This window comes from Desmodus rotundus, chromosome 3 (genome assembly GCF_022682495.2).
Source record: "Desmodus rotundus isolate HL8 chromosome 3, HLdesRot8A.1, whole genome shotgun sequence".
Lineage (NCBI taxonomy): Eukaryota > Metazoa > Chordata > Mammalia > Chiroptera > Phyllostomidae > Desmodus > Desmodus rotundus.
Genome location: NC_071389.1, coordinates 38,551,092 through 38,576,602, shown reverse-complemented (window position 1 = coordinate 38,576,602; position 25,511 = coordinate 38,551,092). Strand labels below are relative to the sequence as shown.

Here is a 25,511-nt window from a genome sequence, read left to right as displayed (position 1 = left end):
TGTCTTTAAACTGGGGGTTACAAAGGCCCTACCCTGTGGGGAGAGGACTACTGCGGGAATGTGTGTACGTGCTCAGCACACCCGCCCTATCGGGGTGAATGGTGGCCCTCGGGAAACGTTAACTCTTGGTGTTCCCGAGTCCTTGCCTGTCAGAACCGGGCATTGTTCTAAGCATTCGAAGTTGTAAAGTGCTCTACCGATAGAAGCCCGTAGTGTGGCACACGCGAACTGCAAAGCGTTCTCACAGAGGGCGGGGTTTAGAACAGATGGTGCTACTGTGAGTGACATGCACCGGAGGTCTGAGGAGACACGGGGGCCCGAGGCCTGGCTCTGCCCCGGCCCCAGTTCTACTTCAGCCTCAGCTCCTTTCCTGCTCTGGGCCTCACTCCCCTCATTTGTGGAATGAGGGGCTGGACTAGATGACCTTCACGGTAGTTTCCACTTCAAAACCTGCATTCCTGGAGGTCAAGCCACTACCCCACCCACCGCCCTTCCTGCTCCCATTGTCCCCACTTGTACTTATTGGCCAACAAAGAAAAAGGGAGCCTGGGACAAACGCCCTCCCCCATGGAGCCAGAGCCCCCACCCCCAGCCTGCACTTCCAAGAGAGAATCTTAGGACAGCTGTTTACCAACCAGGCCCAGGCAGGATATATGGAGGTAGGGGTGGGAGGCAAAAGCAGGTTTACAGTTGTTTGTATAGAAATAATGCAATAATTAATCAATAATCAATAATAATACGATAATAATAATTAATCAATAAGAATAAACTCTGTTTCACATACTCACAAGTGTAAACCTCCTTTTGCCCATGCCTGTACATCTTAGTCTCCCCTCTTCATAGCCAACTTTTGTTGGCTGCTGTGCTAGGTGCTGTACCGTATTTTACCCGTTTAAACGCAACCCTCAGAACAAGCCCAATGGCAGGAATAATTATTGTCTGTATTTTACACATGAAGGAACTGAGGCATGAGGCACACACAGGTGAAGTCAGATGGCCAAGGTCACCCAACCTGAAAATGGCAGCCTTATTCTAGGCCCCAACTGGCAACTGGAATCACGTCTGCCTCTCTGTACTGGCAGCTGAAGTGTTGTGGAACCCCAAGCGTCTAGAAGCTGATGACTGTTGGGGTGGAGATAACTCGGGACCAGTCACTCCAGGGCCACCAAGGCAGTACCCCTGGCAGTTCCCCTGAGCACAAAATGATCAGCCCTGATTTTTAAGCAAGAAGCTCTTCTGAGGTCTCTCAAGGGCATCTTCCCACCCGTCACCTCGTCCCCACTGCACCACCTTTGGTCAGGCCCTCATTTCCTGTCTGGCATTCCTCTTACAGCCTCCTCATTGGCCTGTCTCTCTGACCCCAAATTTGTCCCTACCAATCTAACCACTATGTTGTTCTAGAATGATCTTCCTGAGGTTTGGCTCATCTTTGGGTTAAGTCCAACCTCAGAGCAAGTCATCCAGAAGCCTCAGCATTTGTATACCAGCACGTTCTCTCACAACACCCCTCTCTTCTCCTTGCTCTCATGTCTTCTGATACAGCCACACTAGAACCTGTGCGGTTTCCAAACACACCCTGCCCTTTGCCCCCCCATGTCCCTGCCCAAACCAAGTCCTCAACCCGGACGTTCTCCTACCTTTCTGCCGATTCAAGTCCAAACCAAGCGCTCAGTTCTGAGTGTCTCCCCCCAGTATTGGACCCCTCTGCTTCTTCTGCTGGACCAGGAGCCCCGGGGGGAGGGACGGAGCTGGCTTTGAGTTTCTTGTATCCAGAGCACCAGGTCCAGTGGCTGGCGGGCAGGAAGAGTACCGTGGGTGTTTGTGGACTTCTACTGAGCTGATAAGAATCAAATCAAATAAAAACATGTTCTTTTTTCTTCCTTTAGACTCAAGGCAAACATGAATTTGCACTGACAGAATATGAATCATACACAGATTATGAACATAACGTTTCAAAGTTGGACACCAGCAAATACAGTTTGAAGTTTGGTTTGGCAATACCTGGGATATTTGAACTTGGCATTAACATGGCAAGTGATAGTAGCAAACATTTTGTTCGCAAAACCAAGCGATTCTCTCATACTGTAAGTACCTTTTGTTGCTCTTCAATTTCTATGTATTCGTTTTGATTTTCATGCCCACTGATGTGTTTATATTCCACATTACTACCAGCCCGGCAACCAGTTACATTCCCGTTATCTTGAGAATCTCTCATACACACAAAAAAACAGCATGGTCTCGTGTCAACTTGCTTTTTAGAAGGCCAGGCAGCAGTGGCCTTCTCAAATTGTTTACCCTCATTTTCTAAGAAGCTTTTCCCCTTGGTTTTCATTAATTTAAGATTGTAGCTATGTCAGACCAAATCACCTCTGGAGACTTTTCAAACCCAGCAACTTGACTTCCGTCTCAAACGTTCAGCTGACGTTCCTCTCCAGAATTCACCCAAGACCTATTCTCTGACTTTTGGGGGGCCTTTGGTGGAGTTGACCTCACATCACACACCAGTTTCTCCTGTCTTCTTCCTGCTCCTTATCAGTTCCCTTCCTGGGGTCTATTATCTCCATTAAGTTCTTCTTTTTTCTTAAATATGTGTATTGATTTGAGAGAGAAAGAGGAAGTGAGAGAGAGAAACATTGATTGGTTGCCTCCCATACATGCCCCTACCGGGTACTGAACGCACAACCAAGGTCTGTGCCCTGACCAGGAATTGAACCCCCAGTCTTTTGGTATATAGGATAATACTCTAACCAACTGAGCCACACTGGCCAGGGCTCTCTGCCTGTTCCTTAATTTGTGACATCTTTTCTTCCTCTACAGCCAGACTGGGTGACCCCTTCTGCTCACCTCCCTCCTCTCTGTGGACAAACCATGAGCCTTCATCACTGCTCCTCACCTTTCTGTTAAGCTCTGACCAGTTATCACCTACTGCTCTGAGCATCACGCCCTGCATACCTCCCTGACACTCCAAAGCACGTTCTTCCTCCTAAATTTTCTGTGTGAAATATTATTCTTTTTTCTACTACTTTCCTGGGCTAAGAATTTCAGAATCATATTTGATTCTCCTTTCTCTTCATTTCTACCATTTTTGGCCACTAAATCCTTTAGTATAACTCTTTAATATTTTAAAATCTTAACTCAGATCCCATCTTAACTATCCCAGGCCCTGTCATCTCTTGCTCTGCTCTCTTAAAGGGTTTCCTGTCTTCCAACTTGCCCCTCAAATGTCTGTGCTGCCAAAGACATGTTTTTATGATGCCAATCTAGTCATCTCATCCTATTGCCCGTAAGGTGAAGGTCAAAGCCTTCCTTGGTGGAAGAGGAGTAATAGGAGTGGGAAGTAATGGGATGTGTGATGTTGGAGAACAGGTAACAGGCAGATGGGAGGAACCTTGAATTCCAGAGTGAGGGAGGTGCATTTTCTTCTCTGAGCCTTTTCAACCTGGATGTGACATGATAGAAAATTAATCTGAGAGGTACATGGGGAGACCAAGACTTAAAGCTGACAGTGATTTATGTGAGAAGAAACAGTGAGGGGCTCAGAAAGATCTCTGCTGCAAAAATAGCAACCAGTAGAGGATGGATAGTAAACCTTTATGAGACTATAATTATCTTGCTTTATTGTTCCCCATCTTCTAGGCTGTGAGCTCCTGGGTGGCAAAGTCTGGTTTTCTACCTTTTTAGATTCAGGATGGCACTTTGTAGGTGCTCATGATGAAGGATAGAACTGACTAAAAGGACCTTTCCTTGTTAAGAGAGAAAATGAAGGGTACCACCCATTGACTCCTTCCCTTTCTTCGTCTGTCTCTCTCCTTTTCTTCTCCCCTCCCTCCCTCTCTGTCTCCCTATCTCCCTAATCCAAATAGTGGCTTACAGACTGCTGACATTGTGTGAGGCACTAAACTAGAGACTTGGGACCCAAAGACAAATATAGCATGATTCTTGCTTTCATACTCACAGTCAGTACGAGAGGTAAATGTGTATGTAGGTAACCTACTCTTAATCTTCTAGTGGCTGTTGTAATACAGAACTGCATATGCTATGAAAGAAATACAAGCAAAGTGCAATGCAATCCTGGAAAACAGTATGTGTACAGGAAATTCAGAGATGGTATCAAACAGGTGGCAACAGCTAAGCAAGGATTTAAAATATAAGTAGGTGTGTGTCAGGCAGAAAAGAGAGGGAAGAGCAGTTCCAGCAGAAGGAACAGCGTGTGCAGAATTATATTATGAAATAAAATGGCAGATTGGGGAACAGTAAGACGTGAGATGATGCTTGAAGCATGGTGTGGGGGATGGAAATAGTAAGGTAAGAGAGGAGTACCTGAGGGTTGTAGAAGCTGAAGCCAGAGAGGATAGTGGAGCAGATTGTGAAGCTCATGTATTCAAAATAAGGGAGTTGATTTTATTCCAGAGGCAACAGCGAGCCAATGCATGGGTTTGTTTTAAGCCCAGAGTGGCATTGTAATAATGCTATCAGAATGTAAGGATGTCAGTTCTGATTATAAAAAGAAGAGAGATGGGTGGGAATGCTTTTATAATAACCCAAGCAAGAGATGAAGCCTCAAATACTTAGAAAAATCATGAACAGAGCGCCTAGTGTTAGGTTGGAGGGGCAAGGACGAAGGAAGAGAGTCAGGAGTCTCTGGGGCAGGACTAGAATGGGTGGGAGCCAGGCAGACACCAGTGAGGGCACTGGGTGGGGCCACACCCAGAGCTGGCGTGGCTCTCTGGAGCTGATCCTCCAGGCTGCTGAAGTTTTAAGATTGGGGCAGAATGTACCCCACAGACACTTGCCAATTTTTCACCTTTTTCTCGGCGTCCATAGCAGTGTAGCAGCCCCTCCCCTCGGGTTATATGAACACCTCCCGGATGTTTGGACGTCACCTAGCATAGCCACCTTACAGACGATCCCACAAAACAGGGTCACAAAACTTTTTCTCTAAAAGGCCAAATGGGCTTCGTGGTTGCCGTACAGGCCTGTTGACAGGACTCGACTCTGCCACTGTAGTGTGACAGCAGCTTTGGACATAAACACATGGACATGGCCGTATTCCAATAAAACTTTATTTCCAAAGCCAGGCATTGATTTTGGCATGCAGGCTGTGGCTGATGGTGTCTTGACGTGCACGACAGTATCTCGCCTCCCTAAAGCACCACTTTTACTTTTTCTTGAGTAGCTTTTCTTCTGAAGAACATAAAAAGTTGCCTTTGTGGGTCAGCAAATCCCGTGTCCCATCGCTGTTGCCACATGTGCCCACGCTGCCCCCTGCCATGTCTTGCTTCTGGTTACCTCCCCTTCTCCTTCCTTATTTGCTACTTTAAGGAGGTGAGTGAAAAGCCAGCTCTTCCAAGCTGAAAAGGACATCAGAATATTTATGAGACATGTCAGAGAAGCTGTCTTCCTTCAAGTATCCTAAAGGAATCATAAGAGTGATGACCCCAGACCGAGAACATCGGCTGGTATTTGTAAAGTTCATCATCTCGTTCCAGATTCCTAACTTTAAAGGTCTGGTTTTCCCATGTTGGTATTTCATTTAGGGAAGCAAATTTCTGCACGCACGCTCTGACCTTGAAGTGGCGCATTACAAGCTGAAATCCCGAAGCCTCATGCTGCATCACGAATTCCTTCAGCGAGTCAAGCAGCTGCCCCTGGAGTACGGCTATGGGGAGTACAGAGATCTTTTCCGCGATTTCGGGACGCACTACATCACAGAGGCTGTGCTGGGGGGCATTTATGAATACACACTCATTTTGAACAAAGAGGCCATGGAGAAAGCAGGTACATGGCCCGGGGGCCCATGGCTTTCCTACCGGGGCACGTGTGAGCTATGTGTGTTGATGGGGAGAGGCTTCCGTTAGTTGCAGGGAGGAGAGTTTTAAGTCATGCTCCTTGCTTTCCTTCTCCCTCCCCGACTGTACTTTCACAATGTCATTTGCAGACTCTTCCTCATTTTTGTAACTTGCTAAATTTGGTTCTCTACCCAGCCCTCTGTCCAGGCAGTCTTCCTTCTCCAATGCCCCTGTAGACAATAGTGTCTAATCCCAGAGCTTTCAATGCCTTCCATGTGCAGATAACTTCCAAGTTTTATGCCTCCTGGATCTCTTCTCTGTCAAAATGCCTCCTTGATATCTCCATTTGAATGCCTAGCAACCATCACAATTTTAATATGCCCCGCAAAGAAAACATTCGTTTTTCTTTCCCAAGTATATTTCTTCCATAGTCATCCACATCTCAGAATAGTTTTGTCTTCTAACCCAGAGATTAGGGCAAAAACCTAGGAGTCAACCTTGATTATTGTACCTTCCTTTCAACCTGTTAGCAAGTCCCATCAGCTTAGCCCCCAATTGCCTTTTATCTCTGTCTTTACCATTACCATCTATGCTCACCCCAGACCAGTGATTCTCAAAACGTGAATGTGAATTATTTGAGAATCTTGTAAGAGGCACATTCTGATTCAATAAGTTTCAGGTGAAACCCAAGATTCTGCATTTCTGGGAAGCTTTGATGTGATGTCAACGCTGCTGTCCCATAAACCACACTTTAAATATCAAGGTTGCAGATTATTGCCATAGCCTACAAACTAATATTCAACTCTACAATCCATTGTCCATACAGATGTTACCACTCTTTCCAATTATAATTAACTACAAGTCTAAGGCATGATTCCCGCTTCCCAAACCAGTACTGTTTCCAACAACGTGGCACTTGTCAGACTAAGTGACTTGCCTTGGGTCACAGAGTTTACAGTGGCAGAGCCAGGGCTTGATTATAAGTCCAGGGTACTTGCTAAAAGCCACATGGTGCATAATGTAAACTTATGTCGCTGCGGCCTAAGGCTTGCCAAGATTGAGGGTACCTTTCTCCATGCCAGTGGTATCAAAATTGATTTTCATGCTTTCTTGGATGGGCCCTGAGATAAAATAAATTGGGGAAGCACGACAGACCCCACTTCAGGCGTTTCACAAGTACACCGCCACGAAGTGGCCCTCCACCTGCTCCGATACAGCACTGGTCGCACTTACTTGACCACAGAAGTCCCTTTGCTTATCAAACTTACTAGTACAAGAATGGTAAGAGACATTATCATGGGATTCATGTTTCAAAAAACATGCTTTGGGGAATCTGCACCAATATCACTAGACAACCCGAGTAGTCAAAATTCCGGTTCTTGCACTGGCCTTAAAGTGCTACAGAAAGGTGCTTACAAGGCATACCTGAGATCTCAGCTTGCCCAGGGGAGGAGGATGCCTTGGGGAGAATTAGAGTGGGACAAGTGGGAAATGATCCAAAGACGAAGAAGAAGTAGGAATGGGCCCCTTTGCCAGGTACTGTACCACACACTTGATATGCATTGCCTCAATTAATCAATTAACAAGCTCTACTACATCAAAGATGAGAGAAGGGGGTCAAGGGAAGGGAGATGGTTGCAGCAGCCCTATATTCATTGGCTCAATCTCTAGAGACCTGATAAGGAGCCATGTTTTTAGAAAAGGGCTCTCTGAGCACTTCCTCTCTTTGGTGGGCAACAAGGACCCTCAGAGTCTTTGAGGAGGCTGCAGGGGAAGCTGACACTGATCTCTTAGGAGGTTTCTGCCCTGGTGCAGTAGCTGCTTGCGTTTCTTATCATCAGGCTGGCCACCCACTCATTTGCACCCAAGTCCCTGTGTGGCCACATGATATCCAGCAAGGGTCAGGCCTCTGGAATCAACACAGGGAAAGGGACAGGATGAATCACCTTTAGGTCAAGAGCCTCTTTTCTTGCTTCTTTCAGATTATTCTCTTAAGGATGTTCGTGCCTGTGCCCAAGAAGGTTTTAAAGTTGGTGCTCCAATGGAGGTGGTCTACCTCAAGCTTGGCGTGTCGCTGGCCACATGCAAGGGTATTCTGAGGGAAATAAAAGGTGAGTGGCAGGGGCCTGTGACTCCTATGCTTATCCTCTTTCCCCCTTGAGCACCTCCAGGACCTCGTCTTCCTTTACGTTAAATACTGGATATTTCAAGCCATTTCAATTAAAATAATGATAACTCATTCAATAAAAATTTACCCAGCCCCTACTATGTGCTGGGCATACAAAAATGAATAAAATTGCATTTCTATCCTCATGGTACTCACATGAAGTAGGCAAACAAAGAACCAAAGACAAGACAGTAATAAGCACCAAACCTAGCCTAGGGCATCAGGGAGGGCTTCCTAAGGGAGGCATCATTTGAGTTGCTACCACAGGAGTCAAGTATCAAGGTTATGTTTTAGGCAGGAAAAAAAAAATCTGACAATGGAAAATTAGTCGAGGGGCTAATTTTAGCTGGAGTTGGCTGGGCTAGAGGTAGGATGCTGGGGTCAAGGAAGGTAGGCGAGGAGACTAGCCCTTGCCTGAGACAGTGGGCTTTAGAGAGACTAGAAGAACGGGCAAAATCAAAAATCATGCAGCAGAGTCCTCATGGCAGGAGAGACCAGATTGGGGGTGTGTACTGAAACCAGGGTATAGAGCCAGGTGTCTTAGGAGTAGGAAACTCGAAGGCCATACAAGGGAGCTGGGACGCACCATGGCCAGTGGAGGAGGAAAGAGAGGTTGATGAGCAGGGCTCTAGTCCTCAGCCCCTTCTGCACCTCGAGCAGCTCTCCTTCATCTGCTGTATTTACTAAGCTTATGTGAAAAAAGTTCCACAGCCAAAACAAAACAAAAATTAACCGCTCATCTACAACAATCTCTCACACTGTGGCTGATGTTTAGTTGACATTTATTGGTTCATTTCGGTGCAGCTGGGTTGGAAGATGCATCCTACATATGGAGGCATACATTAAATTCAGGTGCTCTTTAAAGACCACTTGTAGAGCAACCCCCCATCCAAGTCACTAGAAAGAACATTGCTCAGCACTCCAGAAACCCTCACCAATCACAACCCCTTTCTTCCTTTCCAAGATAACAGCATCCTGACTCCTGTGTTAACCATGCTCTTCCTTTCTTAATAGTTTCACCTCCTGTATGTATCACTGACCAGTATGGCTCAGTTTGCTTGTCTTTGGACCGTGTATGGATGGAATGTAGTCTTTTCAGTTCTTTGGGGTTTTTTTTTCATTCAACATCATGTGTTTGTGTATAATTATAACTAGTTCATTGCCATCACTGCATAGTACTTTATTGTTTGAATACAGTACCTTGTCCATCCTACTGTTAAGTTTGGGTATTTTGCCATCTCACACACTTAGAACCAATGCTGCTATGACCATTCTCACTCAGGCATCGGGTCCACCTGTGCAAGTGTCTCTCCAGGGACTACACCTAGGACTGGAATTGCTGGGTTGTCAAGTATGTTCTTTTTCTAGACTGGATAGTGCCAAGCTATTTTCTAAAATGGTTGTACCAGTTTACACCCCCACCAGCAGTATGCAAGGCTCCTTCGCATGATGCTCAGCTGTTGCAGGCTCAGAGCTGAGTAGTTGCTTCACAAAAGTAGAAGTAGATGTCTTGACCTTGGCCACGTAGACCAATTAGAATGGGAATGACTCACTGATGTGATTGAGGGCTTTCTGGGAAACTCCAAGAAAAATCAAAATAATAATCAGTCTATAGAGATCACTCCTTCATAGGTATCTATGCCCTGCAGAGCCCAGTCTTTACAGATTTTTCCCAGCTTTGCCATCCCACACAAAGAAGCAATATAGCTTAGAGCTTGGGCAGAGCTATCTGCATAAATTCCTTCACACAAGTGCCTGAGACTTCTCCTCTGCTAAGTAAGAATTACATACTTTCTGTGTCATAGTGAAGATTGAGTGAATACATGTACAACACTTAGATGTGACTGACACGTGAATGATCAACAATCTATCTACCAATCTATTTACCTATCTATGATCTATGAATCTATCCCTATGTATAGATGGATTTATGTATCTATCTATTTACCAATTTATTTACCTAACTATGATCTATCAACTTAGCCATAGGAATGTATATATGTACGCAGGTATGTATCTGTCTATCAACTGTCTGCTAATCTCTTTAAATACCTGAGCTGTTAATCTACCTATCTATCTATCTGGTAACTATCTTCCATTGACTAACTTAGTGACTGGCATTCATAGATGCTCAAAATAAATATCTCTCTTGTTCTGTCCCCAACTTGCATTGCATATGATTGGTTGAGCTGCCTTTTGCCCCTTGCAGTGTGCCTCTCTTGCTGGCAGGGATGTGTCTTGTCTACCCACTTCTCCAGGGCAAGCTCAGTGAACATCGTGGTAACCAGGTTGTTAGCTGGGTTGCAGTAAATTCTAAGGTGCAAAAGTAGATTCTCTGACATTCCAGGTCTCTGTGTCCATATCAGACAGAAACAAGAAAAACAGCGTGGTGATGGATTTGGTGGTCCGAGTGCGAGGAGGAGCAAGTGAGTACATCACCGCCCTGGCATACAAGGACCTGCCGACGGCAGACCTGATGCAGGAGTGGGGAGACGCAGTGCAGTACAACCCAGACATCATCAAAATCAAGGTACAGCTTGGCAGCAGCTCTACCCATCCTCCCTCTATTCAGAAAACAGCCATGAGGGGCTACTGTGAGCCAGAGTGTAGGATACAGAGCTCAATAAACCCCAGCCCCTAATCACAAGATGCATACCTTATAGTGGAAAATACATCTGGAATGAACTGATTACCATATACTGCTCGGCACCGGTTAGAAAATCCTGCCTCCCTCCCCCTTGGGCCCCCAAATTGCTAAAGAAAATGAACCATCAGCTTCTATTCCAGCCTTGTTAATATTGTTGTCATTTCATCAGAGAATTACTCATTCACTTATTTGTTCATTTAAATATGCATTCAGGCAATCAACAAATAGTTGCTGTGTTCCTGCAATGTGGTAGGAACTACGGCGCTGGAGGAAAATAGAGGGACGTGCAAGGATGAGAAACACAGTCTGTGCTGAACATTAAGACACATCCAGGCACAACTGTCTTAAAGGGCAGGATAAAACCTCACGGTGATCCCTCACATCTTTGGGGCACGTATCCATGACACTCGGCCAGGGGCTCTAACAGTCTTATCTTCCGATTAAGAGTACTTATCTCCATTTTGTGGCTGACAAAAGCTAAGGTCACAGAGGTTGCACCCCTCTGTGGCTTGGGGGTCTCTGATAGGTCCAGACCCGAGACTTGCACCTTTTCCCTCCCCTCCAGACTTTTAAAAAATAATGATCCCAACCACCTGTCACCCAAACAAGAGCGGTTTTACAAACTTAAGCTAAAAAGACATTTGCTGGAACAGGACTGTCATACACATCAGCAGCGGTAGGTCCTTGCCTGTGGGGCCTTCAGGAGGGTGTCCATGTCATATCTTACACCGTCCTCTTCTCACCGTCATCTGTACAGTCATTGAGCGTCCAGCCTCCAGCCTCTGGAGATTTATTCTTGCAGCGAAGGAGGGGAGCTGAGGGGCCAGCGCTCTGACGGGACGCTCTGCGCTTCCCAACCCTGGCAATTTCCCACAGGGTCTTTATTTGTATGTCAGATGCATAGTGTCTGCAGAACAAGAAGGCTGCCATTCAAATGCTCTCCTCTGCCACTTGTTCAGTAGTGACATGTAGGCAAGCACTGAGAAGGACAGAATTGCAGGCAGCTCCAGAGAAATGTAGGGTTGGCTGATGGTACGGTGACATGGGTTGGTATCATATATGGGCATAGGAGAGAACAGAGTTCAAGGAAAAATAGAATCCTGGCATTTACACTTTAGTTTTCTCTTACCTGAACCTTTTATTCAAAATCGAGAGTTAATGGGTTGTCCTGATTACCTGTCTGAATAGGCCGGATATGCCAGCCTGGGCATTGGGAATGCCAAGTGCCAAGCATACGGTGTGATATGGGATGTGGGGTATGGAGGCCGTGTTTGCATGCTAAGGGTCTCAAACAGGCCTGCAAAGAACCACAGAAGTGTAGCACTTTCCTGAGGCTTCTCAGCACACAAGGCATGGAGTGGAAAGTCTTACCCACGATCAGTGTAGGGCTCTGCAGGCCTATGTGGGCTGAAAGAGGGGAAGAGATTGCAGAATCAGAGATGTTTTCAGGAACGGGGGAGGCAGGATTGTTGAAGGGTTTTAGGCACTTCCTCTGTACGTTCCTAACCTGAGCTGGAAACATCCATTCTGGGCATCCCACTCCTTCATGCAGTTTCTGGCAAGAGAAACCTGCAAATGGCTCCACATGATCTCTGACTAATTCTCCTCTGCAGAGTCAGCTGACCAGGTAGCTAGAACAGTGATTGCTTCCCAGGACAGCAGAGCCCACTACATAACCAATTCCTAGACACAAGTGTTGGCCAAGACCAGTGTTGAAGACCATGATCTGAGACAGGATTCCTGTAGGAGACAGGCTGGCGGGGAAGAGAGCCACAGAAGTGCCCTATTCCCACTGTTCACTGGTGAACTTTAGGCACAGAGAGAGGTCTCTTTGTTTACAGGAGAGTTAAGAGAAAGCAATAGACATATAAAGAAAGTTCTGAGCACAAAAGATTGACATGACATTCAACATGCAACAGACAAGCATATGTCTAAAATATAGAAAAACAAGTTAATTTAAAATGCATTTGCTTTGTGATTATAACAAAATTCAAGAACACGAGGAATGTATGAAATAAAAAATAGGAGCTGAGATGTTTAGACATGAATCAGGCGAAAAGGGACGTAGCTGAATATAGGAAACCAAACTCACAATAGCAGAATTAAAACCTACCTGGGAAACTATAAAGAACAGAATTGACACTGCAGAAAATTGAGCCAGTGATGTGGAAGGTGCTATAAAAAGGTTCTTAGAATGTAGGAGCACAAGACAACCAGATTAAAACAATTACATGAAAGAAATATGATGGACAGGGAGTACAGAGTTACAATCTAAAACTCAGGAACTTCTTCCTGAGAAGGAGACAAGATTAAGTGTGAAGATGCATTAATCAAACACATAATGAGGGAAATTTCCCTGAGCTGACAGTGCAAAATGAACAGCTTGTTGAAAATTAGGCAAAAGTACTGGGGGAAAAAAACTGTACTGAAACACATTCTGGTGATTTTTTTTTTTTTTTTACTTTTAGCAACAAATATATCCTATAAAAATAAAAGTCATACTGGTCTTAGAATTTTCTTCAATACTAAATGCCTGAAGATAATGGAGTGACAACCATGAGGTCTGGAAGGGAAAAGCTTCTGGTGCATTGAATGATCCTTAATGGCTGAGAAATCCCAAAGACATTTTGAGATATTAAAGGAAGTGTGTAAGGGGTAGCCAAATTTAGCAAATGCAGGATGTCAGATTAAATTTGAATTTCAGACTAATAAGGAATAATTTTTTAAATATATTTTGTTGATTATGCTGTTACAGTTGTCCCATTCCCCCCCTTCACTCCACTCCATCCTGCATACCCCCTCCCTCCCACATTCCCCCCTATAGTTCATGTCCATGGGTCATACTTATAAATTCTTTGGCTTCTACATTTCCTATACTATTCTTACCCTCCCCCTGTGTATTTTCTACCTACCATTTATGCTACTTATTCTCTGTACCTTTCTCCCCCTCTCTCCCCCTCCCACTCCCCCTTTGATAACCCTCCATGTGATCTCCATTTCTGTGGTCTGTTCCTGTTCTAGTTGTTTGCTTAGTTTGCTTTTGTTTTTGTTTTAGGTGTGGTTGTTAATAACTGAGTTTGCTGTCCTTTTTACTGTTCATATTTTTTATCTTCTTTTTCTTAGATAAATCCCTTTAACATTTCATATAACAAGGGCTTGGTGATGATGAACTCCTTTAACTTGACCTTATCTGAGAAGCACTTTATCTGCCCTTCCATTCTAAATGATAGTTTTGCTGGACAGAGCAATCTTGGACGTAGGTCCTTGCCTTTTGTGAGTTGGGATACTTCTTTCCAGCCCCTTCTTGCCTGTAAGGTCTCTTTTGAGAAATCAGCTGACAGTCTTATGGGAAGTCCTTTGTAGGTAACTGTGTCCTTTTCTCTTGCTGCTTCTAAGATTCTCTCCTTATCTTTAATCTTGGGTAATGTAATTATGAAGTGCCTTGGTGTGTTCCTCCTTGGGTCCAGCTTCTTTGGGATTCTCTGAGCTTCCTGGACTTCCTGGAAGTCTATTTCCTTTGCCAGATTAGGGAAGTTTTCCTTCATTATTTGTTCAAATAAGTTTTCAATTTTTTTGCTCTTCCTCTTCTCCTTCTGGTACCCCTATAATTCAGATGTTGGAATGTTTAAAGTCATCCTGGAGTTTCCTAAGCCTCTCCTCATTTTTTTGAATTCTTGTTTCTTCATTCTTTTCTGGTTGGATATTTCTTTCTTCCTTCTGGTCTGCATTGTTGATTTGAGTCCGAGTTTCCTTCCCATCACTATTGGTTCCCTGTACATTTTCCTTTGTTTCTCTTAGCATAGCCTTCATTTTTTCACCTAATTTGTGACCAAATTCAACCAATTCTGTGAGCTTCCTGATTACCAGTATTTTGAACTGTGCATCTGATAGGTTGGCTCTTCATTGCTTAGTTGTATTTTTTCTGGAGCTCTGATCTGTTCTTTAATTTGGGCCTTTTTTTTTTTTTTTTTTTTTTGGTCTTGGCGTGCCTGTTACATAAAGGGGCGGAGCCTTAGGTATTCACCAGGGCGGGGTAACGCTGGTCGCTGCACTGTGAGGCTGTATGTGGGGGAGGGGCCGAGAGGGAGCAATGGCACTTGCTCCACTCTCTGCCGGATTTCAATCACTCCCTCCACTACCCAAAAGCAAAGTGGGCCCTTCTAGTGCTTCTTCCCGAGTGGGTGGGTTTGTGGACATTCTAGGACCCTGTGGGTCTCTCCAACGAACTCTCCTGTGAGGCTGGTAGTTTCTCCCGCTGCCACCTCAACCCCCCACAGGTGTTTTCAATCAGTGGTTTGAGGCTTTATTTCCCTGAGCTGGAGCCCTGGGTTGTGCAGTCTGTCACCCAGTCCACCAGCTGCTGCAGCTTTGCCCACCCCGCTCCACAATCACTGGGTCCGCTAGCACCGCCTTGCCGTGAGTCCTCTCAGCCCGTCTCTGCCTGTCTCTGCCCCTCCTACAGGTCTGGATGAATGTTTCTTCTTAATCTCCTTGGTTGTCGGACTGCCATTCAGTTCGATTTTCTGTCAGTTCTGGTTGTTTTTTGTTTTTAAATTGTTGTTGTCCTTCTTTTGGTTGTGTAAGGAGGCACAGTATGTCTACCTATGCCTCCATCTTGGCCAGAAGTCCTCAGGAATAATTTTTTAATATAAGCATCTCCACAGTATTTCACTGGATATACTTACACTAAAAAAAAGTATTTGTTGTTGATCTGAAATTCAATTTTAACTGGGAATTCTGTATTTAACCAGCAACCCTAATCACCAAGTCCATCATCCACGCATATTTCCGGAGTAGTCAGAGCAGCTAGGCTGTGGTCTGAGATCCAGGCTGATGGAAGCCATTGTGTGGAGTGTGGGCATTGTCCAGGGTAGAAGGAAAAAATACAGTAGCAAATGGTGCCCACAGAGATGCAAGGACAGCCTCGGTTATGCTGCAGTGAAACAACCCCCAAACCTCCGTGACATGTTCAAAAGTATACTGGCCAGGGGGCTTTCCCACCATCACTCAGGGATCCAGGTGATGAAGGCTTTACCTGGGCATGTGCTCCCAAGATCGCTGGCAGAGGTAAGGAAATAGGAAGTCACCTTACTCTGCTCCAACAGCTTCAGTCTGAAAGGGTCACTCCCTCTGCTCACTTTTCGTGGCTCCAGACAACTCACATTACAAAGCTGCCCTTAAGGATGTCAGGGAATTGCAGCCCTGCCACCTGTCCAGAAAGAAAAGAAGCTGCTGTATTCGGTAAACAGTGATAACAGCTGCCAAAACTTTCTAAAGCAGCTTAGTCAAAGATTCTCTAAAAGCGAATTACTCTGACCAAGAGAACGTTTAACACACAGAAGTCGTGTTAGCCTGTCCTGGGCAGATGATGTTGGGCGTGGACTGATGGGACTGATGACATCACCCTCAAAAATAAGTTCTGAATTTTAAATCAGAAAACCGTGAATGTGATTAAATGGCAGGTTGCACACCTACAAAATAATTTTACCACATGTGAAATTCTAGCCGTGAAAGGAATGATGCAATTTATAAGAAAGGCACATCTCAAAGAGATAGGCAACAGCCAGAAGAACTCAGGAGATGAATAAATTTGCAAATTTTTCAACTTTTCTAGGAATTAAACATTAAAGTAACAAAGCAATATTGTTTTACATATCAAACGACAGTTATTAAAAATCTGTAAGACTTAATGTCAATAGAGAGCGATGAGATGGGCACTTTCATAAAATGAACTGGGACTATGAATCGTTACAGCCCTTCAGGAAAAGAATTTAACCATACATACCTCAGACATTTAAAAAAGCTATAGCTTTTGATTTAGCAACCCTAAATGCAGAATCACCTAAAGAAGGACTTGTTAAAGTTGGTAAAGACATGTGTATAAAACATGCCTTGTTTTATGTGATTTATTATAGCAAAAGAAAAAAGGAAACAACCTAAAGATTTAATAACAGGGCCAAAGTTGAACACGTTCTAATTCACCCATACCATAGGATACCAAGTAGCCACAAAAAATCACTTAATGCTCATAATACAATGTGGAGTGAAAAAAGTGGAATCCAAAACTATATTTGTCTTAGGCCACCAACTTGGTGTTGCTACAGTATTTGTCCATCTACCAATCCAAAACAGATGCACTGAAAGGAAATAGACCGCAATGGTAACAGTTCAAGTTCTTTCCCACTACTGTGTGGCTCCGGTCAATCTATTTAACTTTTCTGTGCCTTTGTCTTTTCATCTGTAAAATGGGAATACAGAGGACCACCTGACTCATAAGATTGTTGTGGAGATTAAGTTAAATAATGTACATAAAGTATTTAGTTCAGCACCTAATAAATGCTAGCTATGGCAATAAGTATTTGTTATTATTTAAAATGTCAATCACCAGGGTCCATTATAGAGAATTGCATGGTCTTTAATAGATAGCACCCATCATCTCTTTGCAGAAATATGATAAATAAAATTTTGGTAAGGCAGGTGTGCTAAGGACCCAATAATCAATGTGAGTAGTTGGGACTGTGTATTTAGAGAAGAGATGGGAAGGAAAAAAAAAGGGAAGAAAGGTGGGAGAGAGGGAGGAAGAAAACAGAAGAGAAAAGAGAGACAGGAAAAGAGGGCCAGCAAACCAAAGAACAGACAGATGAGTCATATTAATTTAATTTAAAAAGGAAGCTGTGAAGTTTTGAGTTGCTGCTCAGAATTCTGCCATAATCTGCAAAATTTGGAGTATGCTGGCATAGAGGTTAGAAATAGAACTATTAGAGCCATTTTTGTCAGTAATCATCATGAACTAGTAGGAACAACAAATGCTATTTCAGGAGTTATTTGACTTTGTGCAAGTTATTTCCCCTCACCTAAAGACAGGACTGATGACGCCACCTCCTGAAAGAGAAGTGGGTTGTAGTTGTGGGCTGCTTGCACAGCTCCTGGCACACAGTGTCCATGGAGGGTATTCCAGTTCTGCCGCTGACTCGTGCTCCCTCCTGGAGCAATGCTGGTAGTGCTGGTAGGACGATGCCTGGGTGCTTAAAAGCAGCCTTTCGGGCTAGTCCGTAGGGAAAGCTGACTGTTGGAAGAGCTCATCATTGGTGTATAGCAAACCCACCCCCTTGCCTCCGGATCCTCTGTGCCCCCCTCTGTGTGGGCCAGCAGGCTGGAAGCTTCTGCAAACAGCCTCTGGATCAATTCATTGACCACAAAACAGTGAGACAATGGGACCACCAAGGGGCCTTTCTCTGCACACTGGGGTGAAGGTCAGCATCAGATGCATTAAGAAATGGAAGCAATTTTCTTCTCACTGGAGGCTTCTATTAGGCATGATTGCCTGTATTTAGACAGACCCTAAACTCTCCAGGGCTGGATTAGAGCAGGATCACTAACAAAATCTGGAGAGGAACCTGGCCTTGGAGCTGAAACTAGAGCCAAGAGAATGAACATTTTTAACTACCTTTTGGGGCTTTGCTGGGTTTTCCTGACCTACAAACACCTCCAGTTCCATTGGTGGCTTCCAGTTCTCAAACACTACCGTGCCCTCTGAGCAACCAGCATCACTCCTCCTGCTTCTGTGGTTCTTCTGTCCACTCCTCCGTGCCTGCTGCTACTGCCCTGATGATGAGGTCTTCAATCCCCATTCAATGCATCTATCCACTTTATCAGTGGTCCTCACTGCGCTCAGGGATGGATGCTAGAGACAGAACTGAGCAGTTGTGGCCCTGATCTTCACCAGTTTACAATCTAACTAGAGAAGATAAAGAAGGAGAAGAAGAAGAGAGAGAGATAGATTGAGATTTTGACACATGGAAAATGTAACCACCACCAGGGAGCAACAAGAAGTTGTATCAGAGGAGCAGTATAGAGTGTCCTGAGCATTTCCTGGTGGGAAGGTGTTCTGTGCGCTTTGGAGCTCAGGAAAGACTTTCTGATGGTGGCTCTTGCATGATGTGAATGCTTTTGATAGATTTGGGGGGTAGAGTGATGCTAGGTTGATGTTCCTTTAAGACTTTCAAAGAGCTGTTTGAAAATCACTGCCTCCCTCACCTCAGACAGATTAACCACCTGCTCCTCTCTATCCATTACAAGTTTCCACTGTTACCTGTCACCACCGTGCTATAAGTATCTGTTAGCACGTTAGTCTCTATCTCTAGATTCTGAGTTTCTTGCGAGTGGGGATTTTATTTTATTCCTTACTTGTGCTGAGTTCCCAGCACTGAGGAAGTATTCAGTAAGTGCTGGTTGACTTGAACTTGAATGAGCGTATCTACATGCTGTGTCATTTATCCATTTCCAGATGAATCCACTTTTGGTCTCCATGCATGCACTAACCCTTTGCCATTCCTGCAGAGCCTTGCTTTACACTTCTATTTAATGACTGTTTTCTGTTGACCTAAATGCCTTCCCTCCCTTCCCAGGCAGAGCCTCTGTATGAACTGGTGACCTCCGCAGACTTTGCCTACTCCAGCACAGTGAAGCAGAACATGAAGCGGGCCCTGGAGGAGTTCCAGAGAGAAGTCAGCTCCTGCGTCTGTGCTCCCTGCCATGGGAATGGAGTCCCTGTCCTGAAAGGTACCGCTTCCAGGCAGCTGGTGTCCCCTGTGGACGCCTTCATCTGGAGGGGCTGCTTCTAGGGCCAGAACAGGTTATCAAAGCCACATACCCTCCCGAGTAGCTCAAGGAGAGTTTCTAGGTTAATCCCTGGTCCTCTGCCTCAGGCCACAGGATCCATCATGAAGTTCTTTTCATTGTCTCAAAGGGGGAAAAGGGCCCCATGGTCATTGGGAGCCACTTAAAGCTGAGCTTCTTCAAGCTAACTCAGCATTCAAACTACAGGCATGCCTTGGATTCAGTGTATGGTAGGTTTGGTTACAGAACCACCATAATAAAGTGGGTATCGCGATAAAGCAAGCCTTAATCTTTTTGCTGGTGGAGAGTCTTGCCTTCCATCTGTAAAAAACCACAACACCTGTGAAGTGCAATAAAGTGAGGTATGCCATGCCTGGGACCTTCAGAACTGCTGGTGCTCGGCCCCAACCTGGATCATGGTGTAAGTATCTCTGGGGAAGGGCCCTGCATCAGGATGGTGAAACCCTCTCCAGGTAGTTCGAACCTGCAGCCTGGGTGTGACTCAAGATTGACAGAGGCCCCACCTCTCCTGGGTTAGAAGCAGGAAACCCCTGCACTCAGGTGCAGCTCATGGCTGAGGGCACCCCGTTTCTCTAAGGTAGCTGATCCCAGCCCAGGCTGCCCATGAGAATCGCCCAGGAAGCTTTTCACAAACACAAAGCCAGGGGCCTCTGCCCAGAGTGAATCATTGGGATTAGCTTTTGAAAAGACTACCAGATGCTTCCACTGTAGAGTCAGGGCTGAGAAGCTGTTCTACAGCTGAATCCATGGCAGAGAGGACCAAGGATTTCGCTGAGCTTATGGACTGGTGGGAGAGCTGGACTTGACCAAAGAGTTACACTGAAAACACCAAGTGGTGGTAGAAGTGTTAGTCTAGCTCCCAAGGACTCAGAACACAGGCAGCTAAGACATGATGCTCTGGCTGTCAGGGGACCTGGGTTCCAGCCACAAGGGGCACAGTGGGTGATAGCAGCATTAACCTGAAGACAGGAGCCATCTGAGGCTGTGTGATTTGTAACAAAAAAGAGTGGAGATGGACTCAGGAAATCTGGTCAAAGAAGGGGCCCTGGGCTGAGCAGAGGAAACCATTTGTGCATTTCCTGACTGAGACACAGTGAACAGATTGGGGTACTGGGGAGCTGTGGAAAGGATGGGCCACTAGAATTTGATTCCTACTTTGAGGGTCACACTGTGGTCACTGCAGTGAGTAGGACAAATTTGGGAGATGCTGGTGCCTGGGATCTTATGCTCTCTTATGGAAGGCTAGCAAAACTCTGAAAAAGTGCCCAGTCCAGCCTGATGACAAAATGGGACAACTAGAGCAACTGGTTCCAGGACATCCCAGCCCGGGGAGCCAGTTGTAGTGGGCAGGACGAACCATGTGGATGGAAAAAGCTCAACAGAGGGGACACAGAAAAGACCTGTTCTCGTGTGGAAATATCCCAGCTACCCAGCTGAGATTGAGGCTGTGTGTCTAACTTGTTGGACGAGACGGATATGAGCAAAGCAGACACAGTGAGAGTGTAAGGCTGGGAAGCTCTGCCTTCAGGACAAGGACACCTACGTGAGGCTCAGTTCAGTAGGAAGGAAAGCAGCTCAGAAGCTCAAGGGTTTGATCTAGGGTTGCTGAAACCCCCCTTGCCTTGTGTGACATTTGGACCTAGAACCTGGGACCCAACTGAGGTGTTCACTGGAGGTGGGGAAGAGTATGAAGATAGGGGCTGGGATGCTGACAGGGCCTGAGTTATAAGCTGTGAAGAGATGCAGTGTGATCCAGATGAGAGAAGCTCCAGGCCAGTATGTTACAGAGTAACATAAGGAGTAACTGGCCAAAGGGAGGATGAGACATCTCACGGTGGTGAGTTCCCCATTACTAGAGATGATCAAGCAGAAGCTAGGTAATTACTTGGGGTGAAAATGACTATTGGTCTCACTGACCGTCAATGTATCTTCTGACTCTGAACTCATAAGGTTAGGTCAAATTTTTGCTAATGAGTGGTATTCCTCAACAACTCCATATAATTCTCCGTGATGGCAATAAATGTGTTCTTTTATGAGCAAAGGGCCATCAAGAAAGGAGTAGGTATTCTTGGCACTGAACCATCTTATTTCAAACCATTCAGCTGAATGTTTGCCCTCTTTTAACCTAATGGAAAAGCAGTAATGTAGAGAAACGAACTCCAAGAGTTCTTTAGGCCACATGATTATAGTTCACATTCTCCCTGCGTTGCCTTTCCAGAATCACGCTGCGAATGCATCTGTCCTAATGGATTTCAAGGCCAAGGCTGTGAGATCACCTTCCAGAAAAGTAAGGAGTCTTTGCAAGTTGGTGGGGAAAGGGAAATCTAGGGAAGTTCAGAGGGTAATTCAAAAGAGCAAGAGCAAGGTGGGGTGTCTGGTGGGGAGCTGGACACTATGAAACTTGAGATCCGTCCTGGCTCCAGGTTGTGTATTTTATTATTTTGCAACTGAGAGTGCTTCATGTCATAGGATGACTAGAGGCATTTTCAAGTCATCATTCTGAAATGCTTATCCTTTTTTTCTTTTTAAATTTAGTGAACTCCTATTCAGTCCTCAAAATGTAGTGCAGATGTGTCTTGTTCTGTAAAAGGTCTTCTAGCTCCTCCCCCTTCCCAAGTAGAATTAGTTAATTCCTCCTTTGGACTCTGTGAGTAGGGATGATCATGTCCACTATATCTCTGTGTCCCCGTGTCCCAGCACAGCTGCTGCTCAGTGATATGTGTTGAAATAACAAACAAAAGACTAAACTCTCATTAAGATCCCTCCCAGCTCTCAAATTCTTTGGGCAGTCTATTATCTAAGAGTTCTCAACCCACTACTCCTCCTTCCCTTTGTTTTCCTTTCTATGAGTTTTGGTGATACCATTAAAAGAGGAAATGACACATCAAATTGAAGCAATAAACATTTATTAGGCACTTTACTGTGTTCCAGATACCTTGCTGAGTGCTTGAACTCAACTGAGTTCAAATTCCATCTCTATCATTTAATAACTGTGACCTTGAGCAACTTACTTCACCTCTTTGTGCCTCAGTTTCCTCATCTGTAGATGTTGGAAACTCGAATGTCATAGTGTTGTCTTGAGTTTCTCATCAGGTGTATAAAGCACCTAGAATGATGCTGACCATATTGTAAGAGCCAAATAAATATTGATTAGCTTGTTTTAGAGCTAAATAAATATTAAATCCTCTTGTATTTTACATATATTAATTTTATATCCATTTTATACATTTTGTATTTTACATATATTAAATTTAAATTTTACACATATTAAATCCTTTAATCCTCACAACCTCATAAAGTAGATACTGTTGATATCCCCATTTTAAAGATGAAGAACTGAGGTTTAGTGGGCCATGAACTAACTTGCACCATGGTCACACAGTTAGTACCTGTGGGAACTCAGGTTCAAGTCCAGTGGGTCTGACTCTACACGCTTTGATCTTGACTCCTGACTGTCTCTACTATTCCCCTCCCCAGCAACATGCTCAAGGCTGTCTTCACTCCCTCTCCTCCCACACTTCAACCAGGTCCCACACAGTAATCTGCCAGGAGGAGTGCAATTGGATTTCTATTGGCTGGAAGAGACCTTGGAAAACTCCTACTCCAGCCTTCTCATTTTACAAATGGGGAGGCCCAGAGATATTAAGTAGTGTTGCTACTTAATATTACACTGTGAGTTAGAGGCTCAGCCAGACACATGATAGATATATCATGGTGGGTATAATTGATTATTTGCCAATCTCATCAAGCAGAACATCCCTAGGGGAAAGGCAGATGTGAGGGAAGAGAGAGCACAGTGTTATTATGTCATTTAACATACACAAGGCTCACAACAGACAACATAGCTCTTACTTAATACATACATTGAGAAGTAAACTATCCAGCACCCTATAGCTGAAAAGTGTCTAAGCTGGAAACTATTCATTCAACGAACATTCTCTAAGGGCCCCCTATATGACAGCTTAGGTGCTGGGACTCCATGGCAAGCAAATCAGATATAGATCCTGTCATCCTGGAGATTCCTCTTTAGAAATAAAGGCCAACATTATTTGAATTGTACCAAAAATATATTTAAAGTTTGAATTGTAACTGCCGCAAAATGCTCTGAGAGCTTCAAATATGAAGAATTGATAGGGAGGTAGGGGTCAGGGAAAGTGTTCCTGTAGGAAGAACACCTACACTGAGACCTGAAGGGTGAATGGGACGGACTTCATAAATAGAGGAAGGAAGAATGTTCTGGCCAGGGGGGCAGCGTGTGCAAAGGCCCTGTGGTAGAAGGGAGCTTAGTGAAAACAATGGCCTGAAAGAAGAACAGTTGACTGGAGGAGGAAGATCAGAGATTCAGACTCCCAAAGCCTTTTGGATTATATGTCCCACCCACCTATAGGGCACCACAGTGTAATCAGGGTTAATTAATATTCTTTGACCTTCTTTCTTATAGATGTCCCCATTGATGGGCGATGGAATTGCTGGTCAAACTGGTCCCCATGTTCTGGAGGACAGAAAACAAGACAGAGGCAGTGCATGAATCCACCTCCTCAAAATGCGGGCAGCCCCTGCTTGGGCCCCACTTCAGAAACACTCACCTGTTAAGGAAGGGAGAGCATCTAGCCGCTGACAGTGCCGTGGGCTGCACACAGCAAGGGTTTGCACCCTAGGATCTCAGGCAGCTCGCCCCACCCTAGCTCCCCCCTGGGGCTAGCCCAGGGCTGAAGGGCAGTGCCGATCGAGATGTTTAAAATAAAGATTTGTAACATGAACAGGGATTGGAACACATAGTGAGCTAAACAATAATTACAGGTTCCTTAAAGGCTTAATCATTTTGGTAATCCTCACTTGGCTCATCTCTACAGTTTTCTTTTACTCACATGTACCACCAGCTAGGAACTGTGCTGAGAGTTAGTCACTTCAAAGTCCTACTGTCTAGCAGTGACTGGCCCAGAGTAGGTGTCCAGTAATGAATCAATGAATAAATATTCAGTTGCTCCTCCCTGGAGGAGTACACTGTCTCGGTCAATGACAGTGGCAGTTAATATTTGTTGAATGATTACTTTGGACCAACCACAGCGCTTAATTCATCAGTAAGTTAATTCATTCCATCCTAATGGCAACCTTATACAATGGATGTGATATATCAGCCCTGTCAAACAGGCCACTTAGAACAGTTAAGTGACTTGTCCAGGGATACACAGTCAGGAAGTGGCAGAGCTGGGCTGCAACCCTGAGCACTTGGGTTCTAGGGTTTCAAACTTGCAATTATGATGTTCATGTTCCCTTTCTTTCAATAAATTTGGGCATTTAACAAAGAATATTTTATGAAATAAAACCTAGGAGAAAGTGCCGTGTGTGTATGTGTTTATGTGTGTGTGATTGACAAATCTTCACCCATGCATCTTGAGGGGAGTGGATTCTGGTTCCTTGGCTCCCTTGGGTGCTGAGCACTGGAAGGGTTGGTTGTGTATGTTGCAAGCAGGAGTTCTGGGGCAGAGCTGAATTGCTGTGGTGTGAGTGGGTACCCAGAGAAGATCCTGAGTTGGAAATAAGAGCCAGGGAAACTGATCACTGAATGAGAGACAGTTAAGAAAATAATGAGAAAAATAGAGGAGAGATTGTGTTGGCTGGAAGAGAAAACTTGTCAAGGAGAAGTTCAAGTTGGCTGGGGGGCAATGTGCAATGTAACCCCTCTCCTACCTCTGTACATTCTACTTCACTCAGTCATGCTTTTGTGCAAATTCCATTTGGGGGAGGGAGGTACTTGAAGAGGAGAATAAGGAGGCAGTTGATCTTCAGGTGACTAAAAAACAAAATATTTTTACTATTTAGATTGAGTCAAATGACCATGTAATCTTTATTGCTGTTAGTCTATGATATTAAAATATCCCTTAATATTTTTATTTGTCTCTTGGGAACTTTCAGTCTGAATTCAGAAGTTAATGTGAATTTGTTGAAATCAAATTGGTAGAAAAAAACGAGTTAGTGAAAGGTGAATTGATTCATCCTATTCATTTTCAACCAGTTTTTTGTTTTGTTTTGTTTTGGGTTTTTGTTTTGTTTTGTTTTGTTTTTGCCACATCATCTCCTTTGAGTTTGCTGTTGGGCTCAGTCCTAGGGCTTAAGGCCTTAACACGTCCATGACACCAAAGCATGGAGCACTACCACCCCCCATTCTGGGCCAACCACCCATCTGGAACTGAACAACCCCCAGAGGCAGCTAGTATTTTACTGCTGAGGGGTTGCTGGAGCAAGCATATGGATTCTATCTGCTTTC

The 25,511-nt window shown here is 44.7% G+C and overlaps 1 protein-coding gene across 1 annotated transcript in view; it reads left to right on the top strand.

Moving 5' to 3' along the window:
• The window catches only part of C8B (complement C8 beta chain), a 40,750-nt gene extending 16,166 nt beyond the window's left edge, over window positions 1-24,584 (top strand). Inside the window, exons 6-12 of the mRNA XM_024571258.4 lie at window positions 1,887-2,084; window positions 5,538-5,778; window positions 7,772-7,900; window positions 10,323-10,486; window positions 19,012-19,165; window positions 21,462-21,530; window positions 23,685-24,584. Coding sequence (XP_024427026.3) covers window positions 1,887-2,084; window positions 5,538-5,778; window positions 7,772-7,900; window positions 10,323-10,486; window positions 19,012-19,165; window positions 21,462-21,530; window positions 23,685-23,836 — 1,107 coding nt within the window. The 3' untranslated portion in view covers window positions 23,837-24,584. The remainder of the gene's footprint in view (window positions 1-1,886; window positions 2,085-5,537; window positions 5,779-7,771; window positions 7,901-10,322; window positions 10,487-19,011; window positions 19,166-21,461; window positions 21,531-23,684) is intronic.
• Window positions 24,585-25,511: the final 927 nt, after the last annotated feature.